We start from the raw sequence: 27,466 nt of genomic DNA on the forward strand, positions 1-27,466 counted from the left end.
TAGCATTGTTGAGTTTTATGTTCTGTAGACATTGATGTTTGTATTTTCTGTGGATCGATTTGTGTATTGCCTAATCCGTGCATACTTGTTTGGATCGCTAGTGTTACGCTTGTATGTATATGACGATGGATACCTAAAAGGAATTCTCGTGCATCTAAGCTTTCGACTTAAACCAGCAGAGTCATAGTTAGTAAAACGAAAGCAACTCCACACATCGGTCATATATTGATGGTTTGCGTTTAATGTAGTGTAGTGTATTTTTCTCTTTCACTGCCTTGTGTATAGAGCCAATTAGGCACGGCGAGACATAGCTGTAATCAGCGTGTCAGCGCAGACTGTGCCCTAGAGTGGAGAGACTGCACAAGACACTACGATTATTTGACTCTATCTTTAGAAAGCTTGCAAGACTTTCTTCATCAGTTGCCTTAAGTTGGCTAATCGGTTCTATACAAAAGACAGTGAAACAAAAATTCCACAATACCATATATTAAACGCAAACCATCAATTTGGACTAACTATAACTATCGCCATTCCGGTTATAAAATATATGCTTTATACGATAATTAAAAGGTGCTACTAATGTCGTTAGTTTTCTCTTAACAAAAGACGTATCAGTTTACCCATTAAAATAATATTGATATTAATATTTAACATCATTCACAGAGTATTGGCGTCATACATGTTAATGACCTGTGACACTCGCTATGGCAACAGCATAAACAGAACTCTGACGTGATCATTGTGCGTTCTTTCGAAACTCGGCAAGCCTTTGCCAGAACTGTGGATTCTCGGCGGAAATATATCTTACACACCCACTTATCGGCGATATTTTGCTACCAAAGTAAGTACTCAATTAATCCTACATTTCATGTGATCCAGTCTAGCCCCACGAAAAATAGCGCCTGGAATTTTAGATTTCTTCAGAGGTCGAACTTAACCTTGCCTCTCCGTGTGAAGCTAAACATGTCAAGCTTTCATTTAGGAGTCATGCATTTCTAATTTCTGCCCATTGTGTAGAAGTATGTTTTATTTCAGACGACTATTTAACGATAGTTTGTGTTTTACAGGCTTCATTTCAAGAGAGAACATTAAGTTAAAGGACCACTTTAACAGTATTTGCAATTGCATACTATGGTTCTTCCTCGATACCTAGGCCTGACATGCTGTTGTTATTAGATTCACGTATGTGTTGTGCTTATTTACCCGTAACTGACTTAAATGAAGAGTTTTTTAAGATATGTTTTTGCCAAAAAAGTCAGGCTTTAAGGGAAGTATTCATGAGAAGTTACCTAATAGCGAGCTTTCTTTAGCAACGTTGGTATGAGGTGGACCTCTGCCAAGTATGTGTCACAAATAGGTGTGTTTAACTTTTTAACAACAAACACAAAACACTTGGCTTGGCAGTTCGAGGCAGTGGCACCTCTTTTATTTAATGATGACGTGCCACAGAAAAGGCCACAGATCGGTAATCAGTTAACATGTTACAACGTCTGAAACTGTGAAAACGAGACACCTTGAAAACACATGTTTGACAGGGTGGGGGAGTTGCAAATGAATACAAACGCTGATGGCTAACTCAAATAAGGAAAGTAAATGCGCATGCTCTGTAATTACTACCTACTAAAGTGTGCTCAAGCTCCCCTTAAATGGACACAAGTACGATTTAATGACGAACACATAATACTGGGCTTGGCAGTCCGAGGCAGGAACACCTTTTTTATTTAATGGCGACCTGCGACAAAAAAGGTAAGGGTGAAAGACTGCCAAGCCCACAAAAACTTATTTGATTTATAGTAAAGGTGAGCGACTGCAGTTTGAATGGTACAGATGTTTGTAAACATGTTGACCAAAAAGACGACAAGCGTTGGAAGTGTGAAATTTGAGTCCTTAACCGTTGAATTACTTATAGGAAATGGTACAAACTACGAGACAGTTCTGAACGTTGTGAAAATGGCATCTGAAGGTACACAAGGCTCGCGTGTGACTTTCAGTCACCCCAACATTTCCCATACTCATTGCAATTCATACACAAGCGGTTACGTACTTATAAGAAACTGAGAAAATAATGTGTTTATTATGTGTACAAAGATATATGCTGCGTAAAGTGACAAACAGCGGATATTGTTTTAAAAAAATGAAAATTTCAGTATTAAAATTATTACGATAAAGGAAACATGTTTATCTCGTGGTTGTGCATGTGGGCGTCAAGGGCAACTGAATAAATATACCTACATGTACCTGTTGACTCTTCGATAAGATAAATTATGGGCAATCGAAAATATGTCACCGCGTGGGAGTTCAAGAAAAATGTCATCATAAAGTATGACACAAAATTACATTTGTCATGACCCTCCGACAACTTGTGGTAGTTGTCTTAGATTTGGCAAACTTAACTGTTTCACAAGATAAAGTGTCGGTCGCTGTCATGGTACGTACCTTGATCAGAAAATCCACTGCCAGGACTGGCCAGGGAAACGCAATGTTAAAGTCACTTATTTCAACACATGTATGAACGTTTCAAACTATTTCAATTCATTTGCTCGAAAACGTAATGCAATTTAGAAATTTTATGTTCTGGTACTCCTGAATTTGATTTCAATATTTTTTACCGTTGAAATCATACTTGTACAATCTTGATGGGCATCCCTTTGGGGTCAAAAAGACGTTCACAAGGTAACGCCCGTCCTTGGGATGTGCCCTGGAGACGTGCTTGCCTGCGCATGTCAAGAAAGCTGACTTTTGCTCGAGAAGTAGAAAAAATAAAAGAGTCGTCATTAAGTTTGACGTTAACATTTAAAGATGTTAGAGTTTAAAATTTGACGTTGACATTTACATGTGAAAATTCCCAACCTCAGCAGAACCTACAGTGCTCGTATACTTTGTTTGGACATTTCTCCTCACCAGCTATTGTACAGTAGCACAGGATATCCGACCAAGAAATAAGTTTATTTTTACTGCAATAAATTACTGAAAGAGGTAGGAATTAATTTTGTGCTTGTTAAAAAACGATGAAGTTGGGCAATATTTCCCCATGCAGTTCCGGGCAGTAATAAGTTGCACGAATTAATCCATACTGGTTCAGGCGTCTTTCCGGCCAGCCTGTTTACATCTAGCCCTCGCTTGTGAATTTGCCTCGTTATAACTGGAATGTGCAATGACTGTCTTCCTCTGCACGTCAATTTGCGCCACCAAAATGTATAGAACACAACAGCTGTGAAAAGAATGAGTAGTAAATTGCCCTGCCTGCACTCGAAGGGATTGTAAACGTAGTAAATATATAAGTCAATAGGTAAAAATCGATTGTGATCAATAATAATTTGCATAATGTACAGGTATCACCTTTTCGTAGCGAGCAAAGTCATATTTTTGCATGACTAATATTCGTTTTTTATTTCCATACCATGCTGCCAGAAATTTCTTCATGGGTTAGTAGTTAGCATGAAGGACTCTCGAGTCAAGTCTGTGGGTTCGAATTTGGGTGTCGGTATGAATTGTTTAGGGCATTTTCGGTTGAGTTTATTTGGGCGTTGGAGGTTTGGCTACTTTGAAAAAAAGAAGATGTAGTCAGGGAGTGAAAAGGGACTGACAGGATGGGAGTATCACCGTCGTCGAAAAATAGAGATAAAATGTTTTATACCACTCAAACCTGAAGCATACATACATAAACTACAAAATATAGTATAGTCAGAATCGCCTGGTAGGTTCTGATAGAATCGCGTGGTGGGTTCAGACAGAAACACCGCAGATTGAGGAGTTTGTGGAAACAAACACTACTGAGAACAATACTGTGACTTAGGAGTGTTGTTTTGAAAAGTACACATCTCAACGGTGGACTGGCAACGTGAAATGCAGAGAATTGCCCGATAGTGAATTTTCGACTAAATTTGGCATCAGTCAAATGCGTTGAACCCGTTGAACTTTTGAAGGTATTTTCGACCGTTCAATGTTACTCATGGGGGTGGGGCAAATGTTGTATTGTGCTGATTTAGGACTGCTTGCCGATTTGTCGTGTCATACGTTATTGTTTGCACCACTTCCGAGGTTCGGCCTTCTGCCTAACACCTCTATCCCCGGCCTTCGCTCGACTATCCAAGCAACTGTACAAGCACTTCTGCTTGAAAACGGTTGACCAGGCCTCCTCTGTCTATGTAAACCTATTGTTTCTCATTTACTGACCGAATATTCACCATAGAGGGGTACTTGTGATAGTTGGAACTTCCTATTTGACCAATAGTGGACCATGCATGGTTTTGGCGTCAAATTCAACATAATTGCTTCATATTGACATTCTCGCCTAGTTATCACGGGTTATGCATCATTTGCATCAACAGGATATATCGGAAACATATATTGGAAAATGTCGTAATGGTAACCATGGAGACACTAATTCCCCCGTAACTGAGCCAAAACGACAGCAGTAGCACCCCACTACAGAAATTGTGACATGAATTAGATCGGAATGGGAGACAAGATAGGGATAGGAGCTGACCTAGCTTACTATGATTAAATAAATAAGTGATTAAAGGCATGGTTAAGGCGTCAGACTGTCTTGCCAGCATATTTACTTACTAGAATATAATTGTAATTGAAAAACAAAAGGCTGTGACACATTTATAGTCATGTTACAGACTAGACCAAACTCGATCCCTGGGATCGATTCTCCTATCTTTAAGCCCTGCCTACCGGGGTGAACAAAGGTTGAGCGGTCAGAAAGGTGTTGAAGGCAGAAAACATGTTTTAAAGCTGAGAGTAGGCGGGGCTCTTGGTAGGGTAAGAGTAGGCATTGGGTAAACACTGTTACGCGTCTGAGTTTTTTGACCATATGATGCCTAGGACGATACTGATGTTGGTATATAGGAAATTTTGATGAGACAAGTGCAGAGATGGATCTAAGGTAGCCTATGTCGGGATAGGTGAAAGGCAGTCAGGAAAGCTGCCAACAAACGATATATTTTGGGTCTGAAAAAAGCAAACATAAAATGCTTGTGGTGATTGCCAGTTTACGGTGCGATATTTGAGGAACACTTTGAAATATGCCTTGTAATTTTCAGCGATTAGAAACACGATGAACATCTTGCCCATCAAAATAGTTCAACTCATGTAATAAACGAATTGCATCTAAATACCGCTTCAAAGTACGAATGGTCTTGAGTGATTCTAACATGAACTGAATAAATAAACAAATGTTGCAAGGGGAGGCCGGTATAGACTTCAAGCCGTGCAAAACACAGAACAGAAGACATGTCTTCCACTTCCACTTAATTTCCGGACAGTACCCTTAATGTAAGCTACAGACCCAGTGACACCTAACTTATGGCCTCTTGCAACTGTTGCTTCTGACATTTTCACTCCATTATTTTGTTACAAACCATCATTCCATCAATCATAGTCTATTTAGAGCCTTGCAACCGGAAATGGGTATCATTTTAACAACAGCCAACCGGAAATGGGTATCATTTTAATGACAGCAAAAAAGGAAGAAGAATAATGATGACGCAGATATCACAAAAAACTTCATACGTTTTCTCATGTTACCATTAGCAAGATATGAATTCTTCATTATTGCACCATTTGAATGATTTATAAGAATTACCACAAAACTTAAAATATAAATATAACAGCATTCACATAATGATGACCATCTAAGAGTTCATTTAGGTCTGGGATGATTTTCATCCCGTCAAACGTTAACTTTTTAAAATATATGCCAGTCATTTTGACTTGGCATATTTGTTTGAAAAAAGAGTGAATTGCCAAAAAGTATATAAAATTAATTTCTCATGTTGCACAAGCAATTACATAGAATACTTTTACTGCAGTGGGTGAAATTACGTCATTTCCCACGGATAAGTCGACTTGGAGAATAAAAAAATACAGAATCAAGAGACATACGTACATAAGCATCAGTTTCACATTCATGTCAATCACGTAGCCCTATCAAGGCTTCCATCGATGTTCTCCCTAGCATAGGTGACGTTCGAAACTGCAGTGGTGCCATTTTTCTAATGCTGTTTCGCAAGGTATGACGAAAGTAACGGCAATCTTTAAAAATATCTTCAAATAATCAAGTAATACGTATCATTTCGAAATAAAAATATGACTTGACATTGTCTCCTTTGCATACATACCACTGTCAAATATTAAGGTCATGCTTATCATTGGGAAATATTATATCTACTGTTGCATTGTCTCCTCGGCATATATACAAATTTGATTACATGAATGTATACATACTATTAATCTCTAATATTGTGAATATAATTACCGACATCATTTTGCTTTCATTAACTCTGGGGGCCGACTGTCAAGTGGTTCGATAATCCCCGAACAGAAACATTCTCTGGCCATCTTATAAAATAATTTGGTTTTCAACAACAAATCTAAGCATATGCAAAGGGACTGGGGAACACTTCAGTAAATATTTGCTGCTAATTATGTCAAGGTGATCACGCTATACGAGAAATGTGGCGGAGACATTCCTTATAGACAAGCTAATTTCTTTGTCGTTATCAAAAGTGTTTTAGCGCAAATCTAATTTAAGCTTTAAAATATAGTATCATACAAACGGCAACATCCGTCATTCTTCGTCAGTATTCTCAGCTAACCAGTTTTTATACTTCCATTTTGTATTTTTAATAAAATTTGCAGAACCATGACATTTGCAGAGTCAATTAAAGGTATAAAGTCACCTGTAATCTAAATATGCCCATATGTGGTCAAAGGGGCATTCCTTGGAATTCAAAATGCCCATGTGAGGGCGCTGTTATCTTATATGTCATGTTATATTTATTTATTAAAATGTCATCTGTGGACTTAAACAGCTTGGTTTGCCACACCCAGCCAAAAGGGCTTACACGACACTAAAATAGTAAATCAAGTACATAGATGTGAATAGCTCGAAATGTAATTTAAGTATAAGAAGCTTCTCGTTTCATTGAAAATGCATGATAGACATAGAATGCCAATTGGGATGGCCTCACTCATTAGAAATTTGAGTTTCTGTTGTACATCAAATGAATCAAATACAGAGCAAAAGATTCTGGCTTTAAAAAACAATTGATTCCTAACAACATTGTAAAGTGTACAGTCAAAAATAAAATGGAGCTCATCTTCTACTACATTTGTACAAAAATCACGTAGTCTTTCCTCGTTAGGCACATTCGTGTAACGCCCAGTTTCAATTTTCAGAGGTAAGATACCACTCTCAATAATGCTAAAAGTGATCTTTTTGATCTAGAAATGGAAAATTATAAATATTTCTCTATTCCATATTCTGTCTTAAACATCAAATATGTACGCAATTTGGGCTTTTCACTCAGTTGGGATGTCCAGCTACTAACATACAGCGTTTTAATGCATCTTTAATGACAGGAATACTACAAGCCTCTAAATTGCAAAATTTCCTGCTAACCAATTTCTGAAAATAAATCATACATATCTCTAGCCCAATTTTTAGCTCAGGTGTTCACACTTGGGCTAATGTCATAGCGATGTGTGGCTGTCTGTCTGTGTGTGTGTGTGTGTTGTGTGTGTTTGTGTGTGTGAAACATTCAGCCTTTTGGTGAATTTCTTGACATCTCAGTGGTCGTATGGGGATTTCAATTTTAAAGCATGAATACTGTATTTTGAATGGGTTGTGAATATATCTCACACTTTCTATGCAAAAGCAAATGTCTAGAGGCGCTGTACATAATTTTATGTCAATCAATATTATGAAAGCGAGAACAGCAGCAAATAAGAAACTTTACTGTGAAATCAGACTGTTTCCAGCCATCATGTTACTGTAAGTGTTTATGAACCCATGCTTGGCTAACTGAGAGTCTGTTTTTTCCTAATTTGTCAATAAAGCTCAAGAGTTAGTTGTATTTTTGACTATTTTTGTGTTTTTAGCTCACGTGTTCACACACGTGAGCTAATGTCGCAGTGATGTCTGTTTGTGTGTATCAGTGTGTGTGTGTTTGAGTGATATCTTAAGAACGGCTTATCAGGTCAGAACCAAATATGGTACATAGATGAGGTGTGCGTATGGAAAGGACTAATTAGTTTTAAGAAGGTGTGGCTTGCATATTTTATGCTAATTTGCATAATGAATGATAAAAGTAATAATTGATTTACATTGACAACGGCTGCGCACAGATTGTTGAGAATCACTAAAAATGTTATTCACACTTTGATAAATCAGCGCTGAAAGATACAAAGGGGTGATATGTAAGTGAATTTATAATTTGCATATCTAATGAATTTTCCTGATTAAGAATATAGACCTGGATCGACTAGATCGAATTTGAAGAAACTTGCTATGTACATTTGAGATACTATAATATTTGAAAGCCATACAGCGTTTTTACGATAGTTTATTAATAATTTGCATGTTTGACGAACTTCCTTTATTAGGGATATATATCTGGATTTGCCATGTTAAAGTTCATGAAACTTGCTGTTTACATTTGAGATACCAGCTATAGCATTATTGAAAATCATTTAGCATTTTGGCTTCAGCAATTTACTAATTTTGGCATATTTAACAAACTTTCTTAATTAGGTATACATGTATATCAGAAATGACTGTATCAAAGTTCACAAAACGTGCTATGTACATTACAAATACTATGACATAATACTCAAGTAAGTTGTTGAGTATGTTGTGATCAGCTTATTAAGAATTTGCATATTCAACGAACTTTCGTAATCAGTGATATGATCAAACTTGCTATGTAGGTTGAAGGCACTGTGATAAAACATCGCTAATTGCTGATTTCCATACTTGACAATTTTTTCTAGGGCCATGTTTCTGAATTGACTCGATCAAAGTTTACAGAACTAGCTATGTACATCGCAGATACTATGATATAACAGTAATCAAAGATATGGACCATTTTTATTTTAGCTATTACTGATTTACATATTCAATGAACTTTTGTGATCGGAATATACCTGGACTGACTTAATCAAAAGTGACGCAGCTTGCAACGTACATTTGAGATACTATGATATAACATTCATAAAAAGTATGTTAGCACTTTCGATATACAAATAACTCATTTGCATATCTAATGAACTTTGATAATTAGGGATAAAGCTGAATAGATTTGATCAAAGCTGATAAATCATACTATACACGTTGAAGATACTATGATAAAATATTACTAAGGCCAGAGAAAAAAAAATCTTGTTCATTGGATTTTTTGGACCAAGTCCCAGGAGCGGCGAGCGAAAATCTTTTTTTTATTTTTTTTTTAGGCCGAAGGTAACGCGGTTCTCTGACACTTTTGCACAGATGCAGATAAGGCAATTGAGATAATTGTTTCTCTTTTTACCAGAAATATCTCAGACAAGAAACACTGATACTGGTAACTGAATTCAATACTATATTTCCCAACAATAACATAGGCCATTGCATTCACAGTTAGTGTTTGCACAACATATTCTGAGTATTTCAACATTCTCTCAGAATAAAACTGAAATGTACAGCAAATCACTGAAATCCAACAATTCAGTATTGTCCTTAATTGTCCTGGTGGGACCTAGCATCTGAGTTCTTTTTATTTTACTTGGCCCCATGTTTTGGCCTCTTTACTCTTTACTCTTTACTGTCTCTACATATTTTACACAATGGTCTAACAACACTGTACTGTGATCGGAGTGAAGTTATATAGTCATCATTCAGATCGTACTTTAACATCGACGCAACCATGTGTTTTGTCATTGCCATAAATTTTTATACTTTCGATGCAATTTTCATTCAATCGGATGCACCGTCCATCTGTAGCCCTGCGTACCTGCTGTGTGTTCTGGGCATTACACGTGGTGGGGGCCGTGTAACGCCCGGAACACACAGCACGGTATGCGGGGCTACGTCCATCTGCTGTCATGATCTTGTTGAACAAATCGCCGAACGTAATGTCAGGACAAACACTGAATAGCGTCTTTGGAACTAACTGTTGGCCATCACGCCGAATGTTGGCGATCAAATTAATACTCATGATGTGACATGTACTAACCTTTACAAAACGAGGAAATTTCTTGCGAAATCGACCCACTTTGCGTCGTGATTCACCAAATTCAGACGTCACAACAACGTGTTGGCGGTCAACTAAGTCCAAACACGTCTTATTCAAAATCCCGTGCCCGCAAAAAACCCGACAAAGTGAAGGGCACCACCAGCAGCAGTACTAAAAATATTTGTAATGCGGAAGTAAGAATTTTCCGCGATCAAAAAACAAAAAAAAATTCCAAATATGCCAAAGTAGAAGCGGCGATTCCGATGAACAATTTATTTTTTCTTCCTGGCCTAAATATCTTTTAGTATTCATTATAGCAGCTGGTTACCAATTTGCATATTGAAGTAACTTTCAAAATTAGGGACATAAGACTGGACACTACAGAAGTTTATGAAACTTACTATGTATATTGTTAAGACAATTGTATTGTATTAGTGAAAGACGTTTTGCACTTCCGTGTCGGCTAATTGATAATTTGCAGATCTAATGAGCTTTACAGTTTTGCATATAAATCTAGAAGGACTTGACCAAACGCAATTAAAGAAATTAAGTATTTTTATTCCAGCTAATTACGTATTTTTATACTTAATGACCTTTACATTAGTCTGTCATGAAAACTATTCATTATGTATATTAAGGAGAGAAATACCAGGATTTCAGTTTGTCAACATAACATATAATATATGTATAAAATATGCATATAGGTCCAATAAGGTCTAATAGGTCCAACAGCTTTACTCAAATATTAGCTCGTATCTCTTTTGAAAACATTGCCATTGAAACGTTTCATTTAGTTGAATCTCTATTATCTGCACATATGGTCTCTGGTTTGCCTGTACTCCAGTGAAGCATCCAAAATCGTTTGTGTAAAATCTCTACAATTCACAATTAAAGCACTTTTCGATTGATCTGTTTCACCTGCTTCATCAAATACAGTCAGTTGGTCGTAAAAGTCGTCTCCCCACTCTTCTCGTCCACATTTCTGTTAAAATGAAGCCGCTAGTGCTCAAAATCCATCAGTTCATAAGTGTCCTTATGATCAAACTCATTCTTTCAGAATTCTTCGGCGAAACATGATCTATTTTGAAATTACCTCTACGAGTGATATTATCATTCTCTCTTTTTCGTGTTTCCATAGGTCGTGTTGATGTGAGACTCCCAAAGACGACTTAATCGTGATAATGGTTCCTCCAAGGCTAAAACTTGTCTGGTTTCTGGTACTCAGCTGGTGCCCATTGTTCGGCAACATTAACTCAAGCAGTCAACCAGGAGTTTTGTTTGTATTTGATTCTTGGTCTTGTAGCAAAGGTGGCCTTGTAGCATTTCATAGAGAGATAGTTACAGAGCTTGCATCACGGAAAAAATTTTCAGTTTATTCAACAGTTGTTGATGTTGAAACTGAAGATCAGATAAGTTGTGCAAAGGATTTCGGCATTAGTCTAATTTTTCCAAGAGTTAAAAAGCGACTAAATGGAGATATACCAAGTGTGCATCGCTTGATTAATCATGAAAGTTATTTCCCCAAGCTTAAAAAGCTGAACATACATAATGTAATCGGTTATGCTCCCAGGACTGCAAATGCTTCGGCTGAAATTCGTGACAGTCTATTTCCTAAGGCACGTTTCGTTTTGATCAACCATTTTGTACCGGATCATGACCATCCTTCATCATATGATATCGATTTACTGGCTACACAAATGCTAAATTGGGCAAAGGAAGCTGATGCATTATTTTCCATTGGTCCTCTCATCCATGATCATTTCCAAAATGAGTATCGTGTTAGCAAAACATTGTTTGAAAAGCTTCACAAAGAATACCTTCCAAGACCAGGCGATTCTCTCTTTCAGTACGAAATGGTTTTGCCTCCTACGATTGACAATCATGTTATACTTACTTATGGTAAAATGAATCATAAGAGATCTTGTGTCGACGAAGTCCTATTGAAGGCGGTCAATGAAAATGGAGAACTGCAGAAACAGATGCATCATAAATCTTTGGTCTGGAAAGTCCATGGCATTGAGGAAAACAGTGAAATAGGGTGTTTATGGGAACACTGTGGGAATTCAAGGGTCAAAGTAAAACTTTCGCGTTCCTTATTAGTTGCAGACCTAGTGAAGCATATTCAGCAATCATATTTATGTTTGATTTCAAATTGCAATGAAGATTATAGTTTTTATGGCCTTGAAGCTGTAGCAGTTGGATTGCCACTTTTGACTTCTGAAGACTCACATGTCGGTAAATATCTGACAAAATACTTTAAAAAATATAGAGATAGGTGTATAGTGGCGAACAATATAGATAGCTGGAAAAGAAAAATTACGGATGTATTAATAGACCTGGTCTCTGCTTTTGATAATGCCAAGAATCTAAAAAGAGAATTCCATAAATCAGATGAAGTATCTTTTAGCCATGGAAAGTTTGCAGCAGTTCTCAAACCAGAGGGAGGAGGCTCCCATGCAGGTAATACAACTCTTGCTAAATATTCAACTTTTGAGTACACTCTATGAAATGTTTATCCTTTCTTTAGACGCCATCATTTATTAGCCCAACTACAATCCAAGTGACATGAACGGCAGGGGACTATACGGGTTTACTTTTTCACAAATACATACAGTACATTACAGCAACAGCCCCCAGCAGAGACGATTGTGCACACGATTTGGATATAATTCTCAATATATATTACGAACTGCTAGGTTAGAAGTAAAGGGTATAAATGGTAACCAAATCAAGAGTATACCGTCTTGTTAACATGGTGATGCCATCATCAACATTTCTTTTTCTGAAGTTTAAATGATGTTAATTACAGTACTCCTTTAAAATTTAAAATTTTGAATTTTAAAATAGTAACTATTCGCCTTCGAGTTGAAATTCAATAAGAAGGACAAAGCATTTTTGTAAGAGAAATGGGTTACCTTGTGTATTTGACTGTAGCAATGCAAGTGATGCAGCCAAACAAAAAGTGTCACACTGGTATGGCGAAAAAGAAAGGCAATTATGAAAACAAATTTTCTATATATTTGCACTGTCATTTTACTTCTTTTCATTCATCAAATCGTGTTATTCGTGTTAATTGCTAATTTTGCCTCCTGTTTAAAACCTCTTTTTCAGGAATTTACCGTCCATACTAGTTGATGGGTGTGTCTTAGAACTGGCATATTAGTATTTTACCAAATCCAGCGTTAGCTCTCACCCAATTGTATATTTGCATTAATATACTCATTATAATATGACCGTTTTATCACAGAATTGCCAGTCAGCATTGAAATCAAAAGGAAAGAATGCCACAGTGTATCTTTCGAAGATATACGGTGCATTGACGAGATGGATCAACACATCTATAATGATGAAACGAATATGGAGAAAAAGGCGTCTCAAAGGACACGTGTCACATCTGATATTTGGCAGGAGATTTTGAAATTTAGCAATGATCATCTGAAGAATAGGATAAATGAGAAAGATCAGCACCTGTTGGAGTGCATTCAAAAAGCAGTGGAACAATGTGGTGCGATCGTAAAAGATATCAAAACGGGGTCAGTCTACATCATATTGACATTTTCTAACTTATACAACCTATATACATTTGAAGGAAAATGTCGATCGGGTACATTTGCATCCCTCCTGGAACCATCTATCATAACTGGTGAATTGCAGAGGATGGCTGCAGCTATCAACATGACGATGCAGGTGAAAGCTATGTACAGTCCTGAGTACTTTGCAAACGCCGAAGCCGTCTTCATAAAGCGTAAGTTTTCTAAAACAACTGTCCACATTTACTATGAAAAAGACAATTCCCTTGGCGAAAAACCCTGCCATGTTGATGTCATGCAATAGTTTCTCAGCCATTGCAAACTCCCTGTGCCAGAATCGATACACCAGCATTTACTAGCTCATAATAGTACAACCATTTAAATGGTCTTTTGTATTAAGGAACTAAAACTGTATCTTTTGAAAAAAAACTTGTCGTTTTATTAACAATTTAAACGTCTCTCAAAATATTTGCATGCAAAATGAAACATGATCTCCAGTGTTATTACGGGCAAAAAGATACGTGCATTTACTTGTCAACAATAAAGATAGAAATAACATTGGACACAGCCTGTTTTAAGCAAGTTAAACACCTAGCATTTTAACATTGAGAAGGTTTGGACAAAAATAGCGTTGATGACACGTTGCTCATATTTGGTTGAGTTAGCTGGCTTTAGTGATTTTTAATAGCTTCTTTAAGCCTAATATAGTAATTTTCATAATGTCACATGCATTTAAATCCATGTTGATGCGCCATCCCTCAAATACCAATGTGAAGTATCTAATGGTTGGCAACTGTTGCAATGGACACATATGTACAACACCATGCAGTCTGGTACATACTGAATTAAAGGTGTCCTCTTGTAATATTGTAATGGCATGGCATTAATGTTTACTAAACAATATTTGGTAATTGATCAAGCAACAGTATTTAGGAAAAAACAAATTATTAATTGGCTTTAAGGTCTTAGGTTTACAAATCATCGTCAACATGTTTAACTCTGGCTTAAAGTAATTGAGATTTCACCGAGCTTACACTTTTGCTGCTCATTGGCATATTTTGGTTAAAAAAATCATTTCATTAGAACGGAATCTCATCAAGAGTTGAGCACACATATCTACATCAAATACAGAGACAGAGGCAAAATATGCAGCAGCACTGAAGTTTTTACAATTAGACCAGGGAAATTAAAAATGATATATTTGGCATTTTTCTCTGGACCGAAACATCAAACATTTACCCAAAGATACAATATTGTAGTTTTTTTTCCCAAACATTAAACTAAACCGCTGTGAAATGTAAATCATCGATAAGGATTGACATATCAAATTTCGAAGCAACAGCAGCAAATTTATAGAGAAGATGTTTTGAACAATAAAAGGAGAAATGTCCCAAAATACTATTGTAAAACGTTCACCACAGTTTGAACAAACCGAACTAAGTTTACTCCTGGAGCATGCAAACCAAGTTTAAGAGTTAGCGGACAAGTAACTTCAGAGAAGCACGTTTTTGGCAAAAACTGGAAAAATTAGCTAAAATACAAATGTTAAAAATTCACCACAGTTTGAGTTCATTTGAGTGATGTCACCCGTAAGATGATGCATACCAAGTTTCAAAGCAGTCTGCTGAGCAGTTTCAGAGAAGTTTTTTTACCAAAAACGAAAAAATTGCCCCCCCCCCCCAGTACAACTATAAGGACTTCACCAGAATTTAAAGATATTCAACTGAAGTTGTCCGTAGGAACATTAAAATTTCAGTCAAGTTTCAAATTAATCAGACAGGCGGTTTCAAAAGATATAAATTCCTTTACCAAAGATGGGAAATATTATCCCAAACATAGAATATTAAACTTTCACTTTCGCCACCAACTTAGCTAATAGGACAGAGGTCAACCAGAGAATCATGCATACAAAGTTACAGAGAAGTTAGACAAGCAGTTTCAGAGAAGAAGATTGTTTTACTACAAACGGTTTAATTGCCCTAGTTTACAAATATAAATCTACGTTCATGCATACGAAGTTTCAAAACAATTGAATAAGCGCTTTCAGAGAAGATCCTATTAGCCAAAAAGTGGGAAATTGCCCCAAAATACAAGGTTGAAAATTTTACCAAATTTACAACACATCTAACCATAGTCACCTTAAGACACATGCATTCCCAGTTTCAACTAAACTAAATTTGGCTGGTCGTCACAGACCTTGATAAATTTACAGGTCACTGAATTTTTTTACATCATTTGCGTATTATGGATATTAATACATTGATTTCAATAAATTTACATCTCCAACCCTGGGTGCATCTGTATATCAAATATGAGAATGTTAGGTGCTGCAGTTTTTATCTGTTTATGTGTACATACATACATACTCTTTTGAGTGTAAGCCGTTGGTTCAGCAACAAAAAATGGCAGATAACTTAGGGGGGCTAATATTGGGGCAACCCATGTAATTTGCCATTAGCACTTAATCCATGGTAATTTATGTATGATTATGGAACACCAATCAAATTGTCAATCACTTACATCAATAGAAATTGTAAGGGGAAAAATATTAGTTAAAAGATTTATATTCTCACGATCTTTGCATGAAATGGTATGAATAGTTAACGAGTATCAATATCAGCTCACAAACTAATCTGGTAACTTTATTTTAACATTTAAACCTCCAACCTGATTTTCAGAAATTTACTGAATAGCTTTGAAAGAACTCCATACCCACATTCCGACGGTGGGAGACTTACTGGGTTTATGAGAGGACTGAGAAAGCTTATAAACAATTACAGAAAACTTGCATCTATGTAGAAAACAAAGTAGACATTGAACGTTTTGGTTTCCAGGTCGCTAAGAATCCTAAAGTAAGAAATGGCAAGTAAGCCTCTATCTTATGCCAGCGCCAGGCTTGTGAGGAGCCTTCAGCCTCAAGGCCTTACCCCTAGACTCGTCTTGAAAAACAGAGTTGAAGGCCTTTCATTTTTCTTTTTTCTTTTTGCTTTTTCAACCTTTTTTTTTTGTCAGAGAGAGATAAATTCTGTAGATCCATAAAAATTGATTCTATGCCGTGAGTCACAGAATATCTTTGACTTCATTATCCTTCAGAGTTTGTGGAAAGTGTTTAACGTCAGCAGGATAATTTGTTGAGAGTAATCATCCTGATATTGACTCTCGTTTTGCCAAATTTCAGGTCCAGGTCTCCTCCCCCTATGTGTTTTGTGTCCTTACAAAAGAAGCAAAAACGAAAACCCTAACCAACATATCTAATACCAACTCAATCCCAGTTTCTTCACTGCTTTCAGTGAAAGGTCTGCCAGTAAAACTTGTTTTCGGTGCAAAGCTTAATGCATTCCATAAGAAGTGGGCAACCAGTGATGTTAGTCAGTTTGTCAGTAATTTTTTGATTGCCAGCCAGCAGGTGAAGGACTGCTTCATGTGTTGGTTTCAACCCAGACACAAATGCCTCTGCATTATAGAATAGAAAGGCTATGCCCATTGTGCAGCTGTAATTACAATTACAGATGCCACTGTTGAGAATGCACCTTTGCTCATTATTCTGACTCATTATTGTTTTGTCTTGTGCCAGTGTCGTGTCTAAGACTATTTGGGTCAGAAAGAGGAGAGCATCAGGCCATGGGCGAGGATCTGGTAGCTATGTTTCAAAACAAGCCGTATTTGAAGATCGGGGAGCTTGAGCAACTTATCGTTGTCATAATATGATAAGAAATGTAGCACATCTAGCGGGAGTTGTGGTGGCAAAACCTCAAGTGGGGTAGGCGGAAGTTCCAGCAGAGTGGTTAGATATCGTAAGGCACAAACTTTTTTGGCTGTGCTGCTGAAGGTGAAGGCAACGGGGTTGAGTTTCGAGCCGTCTTCCTGGTTTTGACAAAGTCAGCAATATCAGACAGGTTTGTCAAATCAGTCTGATGCCTTTGCTGCTGAACAGTTGCCAGAGCCAGAATTAATGACTTGCAAGCATCCCTGTATTGCAAAACATTCTCTTTGTTGTTGTTTCTCTGCACCTTCACTGTCGGGCCTCCAAAGCTGATATCTCCTATGTCTTGAAGTTTGACATTTAAGGGTGACACAGCCACTCAAAGCCCGTACTAACTGCTTGCCTTCTTTTGTGTATATACCTATACAAAGCGAAAATCATCACCTGGATGATAATTGATTAGGGGCCAAGCAGCATTGCCAACTTTGACTCTAGTATTGACATATTTGGTTCCACCGGCACACAGCTGCAATGCTGCATTCCGTACAACTCTTGTAACAATGTGACAAAGACTACATCCGCTATTGTATTTCAAATGGGCAATGGAAAGCAAGAACACTGCCACCTGGCTACTAAAACATCAACATCTTAACCATGGGTATCAGCCAGCCGGACAAGATTGTCCTCAAAAGAGAAAGCCAACAGACAAACTCTACCTTGATCTGGCCAAAAGAGTGGAACATTGACTTTAACACTGACAAGAGCTTTGCAGCCTTGCTTGGTTTCAAAAATATTAGAAAAGCAGAGAGAGAGCCACAAGAGGGAGGATTTCTTCAATTTTTTTAGAATATGTGATCTACTGCAATGTGGTTGAGGGGGCTTACAATTACCAATCACCAACAGCCGAGGCAGATATGTGGGCACATGCCTGCACCTCTCTGAAAGACTATCTGCAAATCTTCCCCTGAAGGACGCCAAGGAAATCTGCAAGAAAGAAAGTCGTCCATGACATGAGAAACCCCCTCATGAGGCCCCTCCAGTGGGCTAACAACCTCAGCGGTGTCAGACGATGGAGTACAGATCAGGAGGGCCAGCTCCTCCACTTCCATCATTTCCCTCGCAGCTTTTGTCTAGATTTGGTAACGCATGACTAAAAGCAATGCAGAGGCAGTGATTAAGACAAAGAAGGGCCTCAGGGAGATCTGTTCTGACCCAGGAGAGGGGTTTTGGGATGCAGCGGCTCTCTGGCAAAGTGCAAAAGAGCATGGGATGAAGGTCAGCCAGAAATAAGTGAAAGACTGGCTAGTGCAGTAGCTGATCAGCACCCTCCAACGGCTAACCAGGTGAATTGTTTTGTGACCAAAGGACATGAGAAGTGGCAGGCTGACCATCCAGAGATGTAAGATTATGCCAGGGACAAGAAACAGCACTGATACATGCTGACAATCATCGAATGCCTCGGCAGGTTTGCATGGGTTGCACTCATCAAAACAAAGACAGAAAATGACACTCTCGAGCCATTTAAAAAGGATCATCAGCAAGAGCGACCTGAGTTCCATAAACTGCAGAACTATGAAGGATGCAAATTCAACAAACAGAAAGATTCAAACCTTGTTGGTGGCTGAAGACATCCGCTGGTTCCACAATACAGAAGGTCAGGTCGTGGAGCACTGAAACAAACCTTTAGAAGGCTGGTATGGATGTACTTCAACCTGAAAAGCACGTACACGACTACATAACCTTCGAAGCTCTACAAGGAAAAGGGGGAAGTTCGCCCCTCAAAGTACAAGTGCATCTTCACAAAATGGCACAAGCCAAACTGGAAAGAGGAAATCTTTAGCTTCCAGGGTCCTTCTTGACTCAAGCGTCCCAAGACCTGCAGAGCAAAGAGGTTCTGCAGAAGATGATAGTTAACGACAACATCTATACGGTCAAAAAGGTGCCCAAGACTAAGAAAGTAAAGAGCAAAAATGTCTCCATGATCAAGTTGAATGGATTTGTAGGCAGCTTCAACTCTTGGAGCCCATAGAGAAAGTGGTTTTGCTCGATTGAAGCCACACATGAGAGGCTGGTCCTCAGTCCCATGCAATCTTGTTAGGATACCTCAGCCTGAAAACTAGCTTGCCATGATCCTGTGCCTTCAGCTGGTCGAGCAGCTGCTTCATATCTTTTTGTACAGTTCCATCCCTAATCTGTGATAATGTTCTCATCAAAACAGCTTGGCGCTGAACCTCAAGTTGACTGATCAATCCTGCATACATTTGCGTTCACTTGAATTTGAGGACCATCCCGCTGGCTGTGCTTTTTTGCAAAATTCTGCACTATGCTGTTGTTTGCATGGCCGTTCATACCCAGGTCAAACACTCGGTCAAAATAATTGGGCATGAGCATGACACCAGATTTTAATTTGGGGCACAAGATGTACAGACCAGGCTAGCTGCACTTGACTTGGATTATTAGTGACCACATGATGAGTCCTCAGGGCTTTTGTTCCCTATGGGATCCTTGTGGCTGTTTCGGGTCAGATATTTACTGTATAGCAATATTAAAAGAAAATGTAATAATTTTATTATAGCAATCAAAAACGTCAAATTATCAGAACTTAAGTGTGGGCTGTATCTGTATGATCAAAACAAGACGTAGGAGGAAGAGTTGTGTGAATAGCCTGCAATGAGGCTACGCCTGAGGTAGACAGACCGGCATCACAGAAAGTAGAGCTTGAAAGACAGACAGTTATGCTTACTCCATGAAAGGGGCATCAACCCAGCGGGTGAAGAAGTCCTAAGACCCAATGATAGCATTAGAAATGGAGAGTTGTACTACAAGAGTCTGAAGCTGACATACAGTGGAGGCAGTAGGCAATGCACAGATTCGACATGTAGGAGACAAAAGGACTGGGAAGACTAGAGATGTCATGACAGAGGACAAAGCCTGCTTGGATGAGGCCCTAGCTACATGTGATGATGTTGGCCCAATCAATGGATTCGAGGATTTCTTATATGATAACAATATCAATGATAGGCAAAACTGTGATCTGGAAATAGAAGCCAATAGACCCACCCCTTACGACATTGGTTGGTCGGAAATTGCCTGACCGAGCGAAGAGAGAATGCCAAACTAATGCAGAAAAGATTCAGGAGATCGAGGACGGGATTGCTGAGTAGAATGACCTCATTCCCGGATATATAGCTTTCAAAGACGAGCTAACTTTTGCAAACAGAAATCTTGCTGAGCTTTACACCAAGAGTTACACAATACTAAGTGGCAGCCCTTCTGATGAACACCCTGAGCTGTGAGATGAACCACTGCATTGTAGTGATTCATGGCAAGGAGCTTTGCTAACCTCCACAAGACTGACAATCAAAGCCCTTGCTCTCCATCTATGATAAGTTGGTGGTTTGTGAGGCTTGGGTGGTGGTGACCTACCCTGTGGTGACACAGACAATGGCCCCTTTGGGAATCATACAAAGTGGCAAAAGAAGCAGTCAAACAACTGGGCCAGTTGCTCAAGTGACTTGCAGCAAGAAAGTGCTGCAGCCATTCAAGGATTTATTGACGCCATCCATAAAACTGCTGGGAATATGGTGGGTTTTGTAGTTGAACAGTTGTGGATCGATTTTCTTGGTGACAGTTTTATTCTACTTAGTGAATAGGCTAATAGTGTAGATGAGAATGTTTGGTCTAAAGAATATCCCAACGTTTCTGCAGAAACAAAAGAACTATTTGGCTTCTCCATCGATCTAGAATAGGGCAGCCTGTTCACAACAAACAGACATGTCCTCCGAGCAAAGGACAACAAAGAGCTAAGGGAAGTTTATACCACAACATTCAAAAAGCCAACTTTATCAAGAGAGCAGATTTCATAGATGTTTTTGGGGATCCAAAAGACAGTGAAGAGCAATGTTATCTGAAAGAACATTGGTTTCTAAGGCTGACCCACACAAAATAAATTTAAATTTCAAGAGAAGGAGATTATAACATAGTTATAGGGCCTTGGTGCATATCTCAATCATTGAAAACGTCCCCCAGCTGGCTGATTACGTTGAAAGCAGCTGCTGCTTATCAGTGTAGTAACAAGTTGATGGGCGGGGACCATGTGGGCCTGAGAATCACAAAATGTGTGCTCATTGGCAGCCGAAGTCAAAGGACAAGAACCATAAAGCCACTGACCAGGCCCATCAGGACATAGACCAATAACCGTGTTTTCTGACCAGCAAAGAAAATAAAAGGCCGTGGGTAAGATGAGATCCTGATCCTTTTCTGACACTCCAATCGTGATCTTTGAGCACGTTAAGTACAAAATATAATTTAACAGGGATTGGTGGCAGGACTAGTTAGGAATCACTGTTATTATCGATTTGCATGTCTCAAATAATGCTGTCATCCCTTGGTCTGTGAAAGTTGCAGGGATTTTGGCAGATGCCTGCAATCGTCCGAAAGACTATCTGTAAGTCTCCCCTCAAGTACATGTACACCAATGAAATCTACAAGAAAGTGGTCTATCACATTAGCAACCAATTCATGATGCCCCTCAAGCGGGCTGCCAACCTCAGCATTATCAGGTTATGAATTACCAATCAGGAGGGACGCCCCGTCGATTTCAATGATTTCTCTCGCACCTTTTGTATAGATTTGGCATATCTTGGCTAAGAGCGATAAGGAGGCGGCACTTGAGGCTAAATAATGCCTCCGGGAAATCAATTACAACCCAGCAGAGGGGTTATGGGATGTGGTGGCTGTCTGGAGCAATGCCAAAGAACATGGAGTGAATTTTAGAATAAACAAGTGAAAGACTGGCTAGAACGGCAGCTGATCTACACCCTCCTTTGGCCAGCAAGGTCCTGCAAAGTGTTTGTGAACTAAAAAGATGAGCTGTGGCATTCCAACCTTGAAGAGATGCATAGATACACCTGGGACAAATGGGGGTGCTGCTACATGGTGACCTAAATCGACATGACAGTCATGCAGGGTACAGAACCAATATGGCAAGCAAACCAGGTGACCAATCCAAGTGCCTTTAACAAACTTCAAAGTGCTCACACTAAGGACTACACGTGGGAACTTTCATTTCCATTAATGAGTTGGTTCTTGAGTAGAAGATTTTTATAAATTACATTAAAATGGTATTTTTCAAAAATCAAATATGGCGGCGAAGTTTATGTGACTGCGCGCGATTTTATTTGCAAATATCAAACACCTCAGGTTATGCTTGCCATATAAACTTTTTAAAGATGACTAGGCCTCTAGATGATCAGGAGAAGCCATTTGTATGTTTTTAGAAAATCCAATATGCCCACCAGTTCATGTGACGAATCAAAATTTTAAGGATAATATGCACGAGTACTCAAACTTTTTACTTGCCATACAATTTTGAGAAGTTTACACCGAGCAGTTTCAGAGATCAAGAGTGACAAAACAGTTATGGAGGAAGAAGAAGAGGAAGAAGAAGAAGGAAAAAAAAGAAAAGAGAAGAATATTGAACTCCAGTAATACCAATAGAGGCCCAAGCTGCAAGGCATTGGCCCCTAAATATTGAACTCCAGTAAAACAAAAAGGAGCCTCATCTGCAAGCAGCGTTGATGGGGCCCTAGCAGTTTCATGGTTAAAAAGACTTGCACTGATGATGCTATGTGCAATATTTAAGCTTTCAATATTCTTTAAGTTCCTGTAAGCAACAGTTCTGAATATCGTAACATGGTCTTTGTAGCTTTTTCCGAAAACCAATATGGCTGCCAAACTACATCATCGATGCAAACTTGATAATAGGCATACTAAAGACGATAGGAGTAAACTTTCAGTAAAATGGCGTGTTTGTTCTGGAGAATTACGATAAAATCCTATGTATTGCAATATCCAATCTAGCCACAAAAGTTATGTGAGCAATCCTAATGCCTTTTGCAAACTTCAAAGTAATTTCTGTAAAAATGATATTTGTAAATTTTCAGCTCAAATAGTTTGTTGGGTCTGGAGAAGACGACAGTACTCATAGTAGTGGTGACATGAGCAAAATTTCAGATCAAATAGTGTGTTGGTTCTAGAGTTTAAACCTATAGTTTAAACTTCGAATTTGCAAAAAAATCCAATATGGCGGTCAAACCATGTGACTGGTCCAAAAGCTTTTTGCAAACTTGATAGTACTTACTAATGTGATGAGCTGTTTAAAATTTCAATTCAAATGGTCTCTCGGTTCTGGAGTTCAAGATTCTTAAAGATTATATTTTTTTTTTGAAAATCAAATATGCTGGCCAAGGTAAGGTGACCGCTAAAGATTGTATTTGAAAATTTTAAAAAACAGAGGACATGCTTGCTACTCATCAAGTTTCAAATTCACTAGACCCTCAGGTCACATAGGACAGCCAATGTTTGGCAAAAATATCCGCCATGTCACGTGACTAATTAAAATTCAAGGTTAGGTACACGACTTATCATGGCCCTGATCACTAGTTTGAGAAGTTGCCAAGTTTGTGATGTGTACTTGCAGCAGTTTCCCACATCTAGGCTGGCAAAGAATTGACAGAAGAAGAAAAATAAGAAAGAAAAAGAATTAAAGCTGCAGGCAGCGTTAATATGATTTCAATTTCTTGTACTGAGATATTACGTGCAAAATTTGAGCTTTGAAAAGTCTTGTGGTTCTTGAAAGGGAGGATTTTGAACATCATCTCAGAGTTACTGTAGGTTTCACTGGTAATTGTATATTTTACACAAAATGCAATATAGCGGCCAACTACTTGACTGATCCAAAGGCCTTTCACCTACTTAGAAAGATGTAAGTAAAATTTCAGTTTAACGGTGTGTTGGAATTTTAATGATTAAATTGTGATTCTCGCAAAATCAAATATTGTGGCCAAACCAAGTGGCCAATCCAAGGCCTCTTCAAACTTGAAAGTGCTTGCACTAAGGATAAAAAAGTAAAATTTCGATTCAATCAGTGTTTTGGTTCTCGAGAAGATCTTTAATGATGAAATTGTGATTTTCGCAAAATCCAGTATGGCAGCCAAACCACGTGACCAATCCAAATGCCTCTTGCAAACTTGAAAGTGCACACACTGAGGATAATTCAAGTAAAATTTCAGCTCAATCGGTGCGTTGGTTCTAGAGAAGAAGATTTTTACACATAAAATCCGGACTTTCTCAAAATCCAAGATGGCGGCCAAGCCATGTAACCGATCCAAATGCCTTTGCAAATAAGACCTTACAATAAAGATTACACATGAAAAATTTCAGTTCAACCACTGCGGGCCCAAAGGCCCTCCATTTTGTTGCATATTAGAGTGTCACTTTTTCGCCACTTATACGTCGAGTACGCGTACAGAGAGTCAAATCCGCCTTTGACGCTATGTTTAAAATTTCGCCGAATTTCCTCGCTGCACAGCTTAATATTGATGGAAGAGTTGCAGATTCAATTTCTGCATATGTTGACCTTTCCATTATGATATTTTGGCAATAATTTCATGGAGGAATTCTGAAAATACCTATGCGATAATTATTCATAAGCAAAAATAGGTGAAAACACAGTCAACAGCCAAACGATCGTTAACTCGTCATTTCATAAAAATAAGAGGGAAACTCAAAAAATAAAACGATAGAGTTTTAGTTAACCTTCATGAGATGTGTTATTTCAAATATTGTAAGAAATTACAGCGAAATGAAAAAGTTAAACCAACGGGTTTTTCAGATGTATTTTTTATTTTACGACGCGGCGAATAAGCTCGATTTCCCATAGAAAACAATGGCGTCTAATACACCGAACAGATTGTACACTTCTCGCCGGTGCAAATTCCTCAATTTTGAACGAATAATGATGAAAATTGGCATGGTGATCCTTTGATTGATATACAAAATTCCCATTGTTTTAGATTTTTGAATTTCTTCACGAAAATTGTTTTATTTGCATTTTATTTATTCCGATCACTGAAATATACTGTTGCCGTCAATAATTTGGCGATCTGACGGCGTGTACATATGCAGAACAAGGGTCTTAAATTGACGCATTTTAATCAGTATGCGTCTCGTAAGTTGTACAGACCAAATGCCTGTCATGTTGTTGTAATTTATACCAAATTTGGGCGAATACTAACGATGAAAATTCCAGTAAATTTGAAAAAATTACAGAACGGAGGCGGACGGGCCCAGACTCTCCACTGTAATCGTGCAGTGAACGTTATCGATCTATATTCTTTTAACGGAAATTGATACATTGTTGTCGTGCTCACTCCAAGATCGTTCCCACCTCATAATGGCGCCAAACTTAGCCAAAGTGCGCCAAAATGTGCTGAAATATACACGTATCGCCAAATCTGTAAAAAGTGTCGACGATGCATTTAAGTATAAGAAACAAATGGATAAGTTGATGTTATGCTATATAAGTCAATATATACGGTAATGTGGACATATTCATCATGTGACCTGAATACATGAGCCGGTACGCCAGCAGATTTCGATCGATATTCTATTGAAAATAAATTGATACAATGTTCGCTGTCGTCACTAGCCACCGGCTGAAAGTGCTCTCGGGTAGAAGATATGCTTCGCAGAATACAAAGCACTCAGGCATAGTTTCGTCCCACAGTGAATCAGTGCATTTGTTCTTGAGAAGAAGATTTTTCAAGATTAAATTGCAATTTTCGCAAAATCCATTATGGCGGCCAAACAACGTGACCAAATCAAAAGCCTCTCACAAACTTGAAATTTCTCACACTAAGGATTCAGCTTAATCGGTGTATTGGTTCTGGAGAAGAAGATTTTTAAAGATTAAATCCTGATTTTTGCAAAATCCAAGATGGCGGCCGCACCATGTGACCGATCCAAATGCCTTTTGCAATCTTGAAAGATCTTACATTAGAGATGATAAGTGAAAAGTTTCAGTTCAATCAGTGTATTGGTTCTGGAGAAAAATATTTTACAGATTAAAATCATGGTATTTTGTAAATCCAATATGGCGGCCAAGGTCACGTGACTACATGCGTTTTTGTTCGCAAATTGTTAAGAACTATGGTCATGCTTGCTATACAAAAAATTCTGAATCGACGAGTCCCCTAGGTCATCTGGAGAAGCCATTTTTTGGTTTTTGAAAATTCAATGTTACCAACCATTGACCATTCGAAATTTGTATACCCAGGTGCATGAGTACTCATAGGTACCTATAAGCCCTTTAAAGCGACATTATTTGTATCTTTTGACCTTATATTGTTGCAAACGAGCAGTTGATAATGTTGTTCGACTTACTAAAAGATGTGTAAAACATGGTCGACCATAGACAACTTCCATCCCGTTTGCGTACACTGTATAGAAAAACCTTGGGTCTGAGCTTTATGGTGGGCTACTTTAATCTCAGAGTTGGCAAGGTTGACCTAGTACCTGTGATCAGACCACACTGCTAACTGCAATCTGGGCCGCTGTAAGCATCCGCGTGTTAAAAAAAATAACCACGCGAAGTGAAAGTCGAAAGCGCAGTATTGCAGTTTCGGGATTCCATATTACCGATGCCGTTTGCTCAGTTACATTTTGATGGTCAGTTTTTCATGGAGATCTTGACGGCCAATCCTGCTCTTAGATACACTATTCTTTGCTGCTACAGAACACATTTTATAATGGGCATTTCAAATGCTTACAAGCTGCAAGAAGTCGATGACAAGGCCTACAGTGGCGGATTTTTTTCGTCTCGTTTGTTCCTCCATATGCATATGTAGACTTGCCCAAAGCCTGTGGGCATAGAAATGTGAAAACAGAGTAAAATGAAGGGATAAACAGTCACGTTATTGTCGAGGTGATCGCGAAATTGAAGCAAGGTACTTTGGCGACTGACACGTACATCATTGGGTGAAAGCCAGCTCTGCGTGGCAGGGCTGTGCCAAATCGCTGGCAGCACCTCGGTTGCGGCGTGCAGTTTCTCCACCAAAAACAACCCATTTTTAATCCCAAGCTTGCATTGAGTTTCGTTTTTGAGCACACCCACCTCGCCTGGGTACACAATTAGCCCTGCGTACAGGTCTGTGTGTTCCTGGCGTTTTATACGGCGTGGAGGCCGTATAACGCCGGGTTCACACAGACCTGTACGCAGGGCTTGGGAGAGGGTGGTCACAATGAAATTGTGATACTTTTTTTTTACTATAGTAAATTTCTAAAAAAAATTTTCCAATTGAGATTAGCTGTGCAAATTTTTTTTCAGAGTAAATTTTCAAATTTATAATTTACTTTACTTTATTGCCAATTCCAAATAAGTAAGTATATAC

The 27,466-nt window shown here is 38.4% G+C and overlaps 2 protein-coding genes across 2 annotated transcripts in view; both read left to right on the top strand.

The window, feature by feature from the left end:
* LOC139137307 (uncharacterized) overlaps positions 1 to 27,466 on the top strand; it is a 622,870-nt gene that overhangs the window by 428,742 nt on the left and 166,662 nt on the right. The window lies entirely within an intron of this gene.
* Positions 698 to 13,835, top strand: LOC139147197 (uncharacterized). The gene is made up of 3 exons (XM_070718225.1): positions 698 to 841; positions 11,140 to 12,461; positions 13,249 to 13,835. Exons 2-3 carry the CDS (start codon positions 11,183 to 11,185, stop codon positions 13,833 to 13,835), a joined length of 1,866 nt encoding a protein of 621 aa, XP_070574326.1. The 5' UTR covers positions 698 to 841; positions 11,140 to 11,182.

This window comes from Ptychodera flava, chromosome 1, assembly GCF_041260155.1.
Source record: "Ptychodera flava strain L36383 chromosome 1, AS_Pfla_20210202, whole genome shotgun sequence".
Classification (NCBI taxonomy): domain Eukaryota; kingdom Metazoa; phylum Hemichordata; class Enteropneusta; family Ptychoderidae; genus Ptychodera; species Ptychodera flava.